The following is a 6,177-nucleotide window of genomic DNA, read 5'->3' as shown; positions in this document are numbered from 1 at the left end:
GGAAAGAGCAGACAAGCCCAGCGGTTAGGGAACACATGCCTCTGCCACGTGTTACTGAAGGCCTTTGTAAGAGGACAAGCTCCCGAGGCAGCAGCGTTTTGCCGTACTTTCAGTTTCAAGCCCACTCGGCAGGAGGAAGGGGCTTTTCCCTGTAAACTTGGGCCAGCTTCCAGCCCTGCTCTAGCCCCCTTCCTTTGTTCATCTGGGGCACTCAAATAGCCGCAGAACAATGGCCGAGCGGCGGTGTGTACACACGGCTCTTCCTGCCCAGCCGGCCCTGGGCCCAGCGTGCACGTACTCCGTGCTAAGCAAGTCACGGTTGTACAAGCACGTTTTATGGAGTGACGACAAGAGTTTCCACTGGCTTGGAGCTGCTTTAAAAAGAAACGCGCAGGCACCTTCTCATGTTTACTCCACGAGAACAGCCTTGGAAAAACCAAAGAAGGTCCACAGTGCATGTAGGAACACCCACGGAGAGAGGCTGAATCTGCAGCAGAAATGAGGGGTGTATGAGGCAGAAGAAGCTAGGTTCAGTTTTTTAAAACTAGAGAAAAGGAAGAGCTTTTGCTCCTTTTTTTTTACTGTACTTGGACCAAGCTTTGCCAAGCCCATCAGAAAGGCCCTTCTGAAATTTACCCCCCAGGGCCACTTCCCATCACCTCAGTATTCTCAAAGGCCTCACTCTAGCAGAAGGGGAATGGATGCGCTACCACGTCGCGTGAACGTGCCGTGCATGGGAATGGTCCCTAGTGTGGGAGCAGGAAAGGATCACAGGAAGATGGTGTCAAGGGTTAGGGTCGTGCTTCGTTATCCGTCAGGACCAAAAGGAAGAGAAAGCAAAGCCATGGCATGATGCTGAAACTTACCCCCCTTTTGAAGTATGAAAAGTGGACAAACCCTGAAGGTCATGGTGGTAACCAGGACCAGCTTGCCTCCCTTGGCTCCCATGGCTGCTTTCAGTGCTGCTGGAGTTGGTCTTCACCAGAGGTTTCTTGCTGTAGGCCCCAGCTCTCGATTCTGCCTCAAACCCATTCAGCGTTCTCTGAGCAGATCTGCTCCCTGCAATTTCATGCCGGTATCCATCATACCTGTTCTCGTATGAAACAGGGGGATTTTTTGACAATTTGTATCCATGAGAAATCAGGAGGTCCTCAACACTGAACATGTTGTGCTGGTTTCACTCACAGCCGTGCCATCAGAAAGCTCTTTCCAGCAGGACCCATCACTGGAAAACAAAACCAAAACCAAACAGATGGCCACTTTAAACAAGGAATGATACCCCTGATCAGCTAGCAGGCTGCTGAAGCTAAAAGTCTCATCCCCTGACCTCAGTCTTTCACCTTTATAATAAAATAGATGAAGCAAAGTGCATGCAGATGCTGATGAATCATGTGCTGACCTTCCCCAGACAATACACCTCCATCCACTCAGCCCAGCAGCAGATGCTGTGCTCTTGCTGACTCAGTCCATTTCACTGAAGAATTCACTGCTGATTGCAGCTTTCAGATTTCACTAAGTGATCTCCAAAAAAAAATAAATTATTTGCACTGGAGGTAAACCCAGAATTCAAGTCAGGCATTTCCTGAAAAAATCATTTTTCTCCAGCCATGGAGAGATGCTCTGTGCTACATTTTAAGCTGCTGCAGGAGGAGGGGGTGGATTACAGGGCAACAGGCCTCTCCCTACAGCTCTGCATATTCCAATTAAGAAAAAATGTTCGCATGAACAAGGACAAAATATGCATGAGTAAAAAAATAAATTATGCAACCACATGAAAAACTTAGGTAATGTCATGCAGTACTCCAGCTAAACAGTCCTTTTTACAGATTACTTTCTTTTCGGCCTGTGTTCATCTGCTGGTTATCAATAATCCTCATCTAGAACAATATAAACCTAAGATTTCAAGTATCCTCTATTTTTAGAGCACACCTCCACTGCATTACCAGTGTCTATTGTGTCTCAATGATTTCCAAGACATGGGACAGTAAAGATTTTTTTCTTCCCAGTGACAGACCTCAATTCTGCCCTAACTAAAGCAAAAAATCCAGCAAATGGAATTAGTTGGTTGGAAACAATCTCTATTGTCTACTCCACTCTTGCAGCTTATTATGGCAATTACAGAATACTCATTCTTCCAGAGTTTTAAAATGAGTAGAAGGTAATGATCTATTCTGTAGATTGTGCACAACGACAGACCCATTCTGATACACTTCCCCTTGCTTGAACTGTTACCAGAAGACAGAAATAATTATAAAAACAAAGGTGGATAAAAAAGAAGTGAAACACACAAATATATTCATTGGAATGACATTGGAATGCACTGCCCAGGGAAGTGGTGTAGGTGTTTAAGGAGGTGTTTAAGGAGAGGCTGGATGTGGCACTTAGTGCTGTGGTCTAGCTGATGTGATGGTGTTGAGTCATAGGCTGGACTTGATGATCTCAGAGGTCTTTTCCAACCTCAACAATTCTGTGATTCTGTGTTATGTAAAACATAATACATAAAACACTCAGAATGATTTTCCCCACATGAAGAGTCCATTTAACATGCCTGGTGAGTACTGTGTGTCCTTAGTAATAGCAGGTCTACCTGCTGACGTTCAGGAGCCCAGATACTCAGGAGATCGTCTTGGCAAAGATCGTGGCAAGCAAGTGCATTTTATACACAGGTCTCTAAAGCTCTCCTTGGACAAGAGAAAAGAGAAAACTCTGCTCACTCCTATTTACAGTAATTTACTTGAGGTGGAGCAACTACTAAGATGGCTGCTGCACTTTTATTAGTATTATATCTCTCAGGCTACGTATACAGAAGTTGTTGGGTTGGCTTAGAACATAAACCAGTTTCTGTGGTGCAGCAACTCCATCCATTATGGCCACTTTTTGCCTATCCAGCACCTCATCCGTTGTCTGCTCCCGCCCTGTCTCCTGGATGCTCTGCAGACTGCAAAGCCGGTCCGGCCAGCTGTGCCGGACCAGCCTGGCGTGCAGCTCCTGGGCATGCAGGGACCCTCCAGCCGCCTCTGCCCTGCACTCCCCACACCAGCCACAGCACCCGCCTGAGGCCAGAGCACAGTGTGGAAAAACATGCACGATTTTTATGCAGAGCCACAATTTAACTGGTAACCTGGAACGCTGCAGAAGTAGCTTTTCAGCCCGAGAGCCTGCTGAGCACTTAAACCAGTTTGTCTGTTGAGCTTAATGAATCTCTTCCCTTTTCACACATGTAACACTACACACTCTTTAAAAACAGAGAAATAAAGCTCTGTGCTGAAGATATTTTAGGAGTATCCTTTGCTAGAACAGGACTCCAAATTCCCAGTGAGTGCTCTAAGCAAGCAAGCCCACAGTAAGTATAAGCAGGCAGAAAGCAGGGAGGAGCGGAACCCTTGCCTCTTGAAAGGGAAGGCTTCATGGGTTATTTTTGAATGCTGACCTAAAAGACTGATTTTCCATCCACCCGCCACCCCCAACTGTGCAAGGAGCCAGGTACGAGCAGAGCAAGGGGAACAGCTGGCTGCTAGAGCTGTTCAGCTTCTAACAGGAGAAAGATCCAATGTGACTACCAAGAACAGCAGAAAGCCCATCTGAGCGCTTGCAGGTGCAAGGAAGAAATGTGCTTTTCCTGCTATTATTGTCAGGCGGGCTTGGACCGCAGCTTAACCCCCTCTCTGCCGCCCACTGTGGCCATGGTGCCATCAGAGACGCAAAGAGAATATGCAAGAAACCTCCAGCCTGTGGGGTTTACTTTGATCCTCCTTTTGGCACTGGCGATGAGGAGCAACCGGATGGAAATGCACCAGGAGGAACTGGTGCGACCATCTCCCCCTGCTCTGCAAACTTATCACATGTGGAAGAGAAAACCCCACGGTGCTGTGGGTTGTGGGAAGGCCCCGCTGGGAGCAGGATGTGCCCATCACAGCTCCACAATGGGAACAAACAAGGCAGAGATGGCTGCAAACCTCTGCCTGCCATGGTGCCCTTGGCACCAACCCCTGCAACAAGCTCTCCCCAGACCCACAACATGGAGAAATGCTCCATGCCCATGGCACAAGCTCCCAGGGGCTGGTAGCACTGGTGGCGGGTCGCTGCTAGCTGGGACACTGTCAGGACACATGCCTGGAGGGGCTGTGCAGAAGTCGCAGGGAGGTACCATTCCCCCACATCAGACTTGGCCCAGGGAGCCGGAGGCCCTGCCTGAGCAAAACCCGCAGGACATCAACCATGTCAGCACCCCATGTCCACAAGGATGCTGGCCAGCTTTCCAAACCTGGCTGAGGCACTGGGATGCTCTTCCCACCCTTCCTTAGAAAAATAAATCTAAAATATAAAATCAAAGGAATTGGATTGGCAGGAGTAACAAAACCATTGCTGCAGCGCTGTCTTGTAAATAATCTGTCTGACTGGGCCAAAGAGTAAAGGCTGTGCAGATCTTCTAATTTGAGGGAAGATCAACAACGCTGGAAAACAGTTTGTTTTTCCAGCACTCATTTGTTTTGTTTGCCAATGACATCAGTGCTTTCTGATAGGGTTTGCTTCCTGAGGATGCCTGCTATCTTGCCAGCATTTCCGACTTATCCCTGTCAGCCGGTAAAACTCCACATTACACTGCAAACGGGGGCCAAGCTTTTCTCTGGAAACTTCTCAGCAACTCTCTCAGATCCAAGAAAGAAGCACAGACTGAACAGAGAAAATCAACATCATCCCCCATGTCTGTGGACAAAGTGAGGACCCACAGCCTTGACAAGCGGGACAAAATGGGACTGCCAGACAGAAATGTCATCAGAGCACTTTGTCTCAGGGTGCTCTGTCCAAGAGCGGGGATCGCATCTCTGCTCCTTTGAAAAGCCCAAAGCACTCCTGAGAGACAGCCTGAAAAAAACCCTAATACTAGGGTTTCCTCTGAGCTGCTTCTGGAGCCCATTCTCATTAGGGGAAAAATGCACCGGTTTCTGCTGATGGTCCTCCTTTAGCTGCAGTTTTTTACGTGGCAGGGGCTCCCAAGTCCTGTTATTTTGGGGGTTACCACCACTATCTGTACAATGATGCATGCTAACAACGATGAATGCCAACACCTGCAGCAGCAGCAGAAGCAGTTCTTACCTCCATGGCTTGCATGTCCTTGAATCCTCCCAGGACAGTGTTTCAAGAAGCGCATTGGCATGCTCCCTCCTTTAGTCCTGGTTCCAGGGAGTGTCCTGGCACAGCACCCATGCGTTGGGTGAGAGACTAGAAGTGACAGGGAATTTGGCCCAGGCTGGCCTCTGTTACATCTGTCCCACTCTCTGGTACTTGAAATAAAGTGGAGGGTGGCATTCCTTTAACTGTTTGAACATGACCCCTGAAGTCCTTCTTGTGCGTAATTCGCCCTGCCCACCTTTGCAGAAGTATTTATAATGGTTTTGTAAGCGATTCTGCACAACTTTACAGAAAACACTGAAAGAACATAATTCATATTGCAAGCTGAAGCATACAAACATCACGAATTGCCAAAATCAAGGCACCCCGCATGAACGCATGACTTGCTGCAGTCTGTAATTACATGACTTCAGGCTACTGAATTCTGCAGGACTCCTGCCTCGGTGGATGTGCGTGCTAGGTGATGCTTGTCTTCCTGCGCTTATCTACAGCAGCTCTCCAAACACTGTTCTGAAGACAGAGTTACTAACAGACACCTGAATTACAAAGCGTATTATCTAGATGGGTCACACATTAAACTAGCTTATCTTCACTCATGTCTGGGTGACATTATTCCTATTTCATATCAGACTTGTGCCAGATGTAAGTATTTATGCAGATAGACTAAAGTGAAAACAACCCTCTACATTCTAGGCACCCAGTCTGAAGTGTCTAGAACTTGATTTTTTAAAGCACCTCTAGTCTTAAAAGTGAACTAAGTATGTTCAAAGCAACTGCTGCAAGAACCTAGTGCCTCTGCATATCAGCCCAAGCGTGGAAAGCCAGCTGTAAACACAATGAAGATATGGGATGATCCGAAAAATTGGTTGCCTACCTCCATCCCTCTGTGCGCTGACATTTTCTTCCAGGCAACTCCATATTCCTCCCACCTGTGTTAACTCCTCGCCACCATGCAGCCTGGTGCCTTCATTTCCCACTTCCCAATCCCACCTGTCCTTCTTGCCATTCCCCATCATCCCTTCCCTGCCTTCCCATCTCCCTGTC

The 6,177-nt window shown here is 47.8% G+C and overlaps 1 protein-coding gene across 1 annotated transcript in view; it reads right to left on the bottom strand.

The window, feature by feature from the left end:
* Nucleotides 1–1,165, bottom strand: part of KIAA1462 (KIAA1462 ortholog) — a 14,993-nt gene extending 13,828 nt beyond the window's left edge. The window contains exon 1 of the mRNA XM_009865491.1: nucleotides 867–1,165. Coding sequence (XP_009863793.1) covers nucleotides 867–1,165 — 299 coding nt within the window. The remainder of the gene's footprint in view (nucleotides 1–866) is intronic.
* Between the last annotated feature and the right edge of the window lie 5,012 nt (nucleotides 1,166–6,177).

This window comes from Apaloderma vittatum, unplaced genomic scaffold (genome assembly GCF_000703405.1).
Source record: "Apaloderma vittatum isolate BGI_N311 unplaced genomic scaffold, ASM70340v1 scaffold23822, whole genome shotgun sequence".
Lineage (NCBI taxonomy): Eukaryota > Metazoa > Chordata > Aves > Trogoniformes > Trogonidae > Apaloderma > Apaloderma vittatum.
The sequence above is the reverse complement of the archived record's forward strand: the minus strand, read 5'-3'. Positions and strand labels throughout refer to the sequence as shown.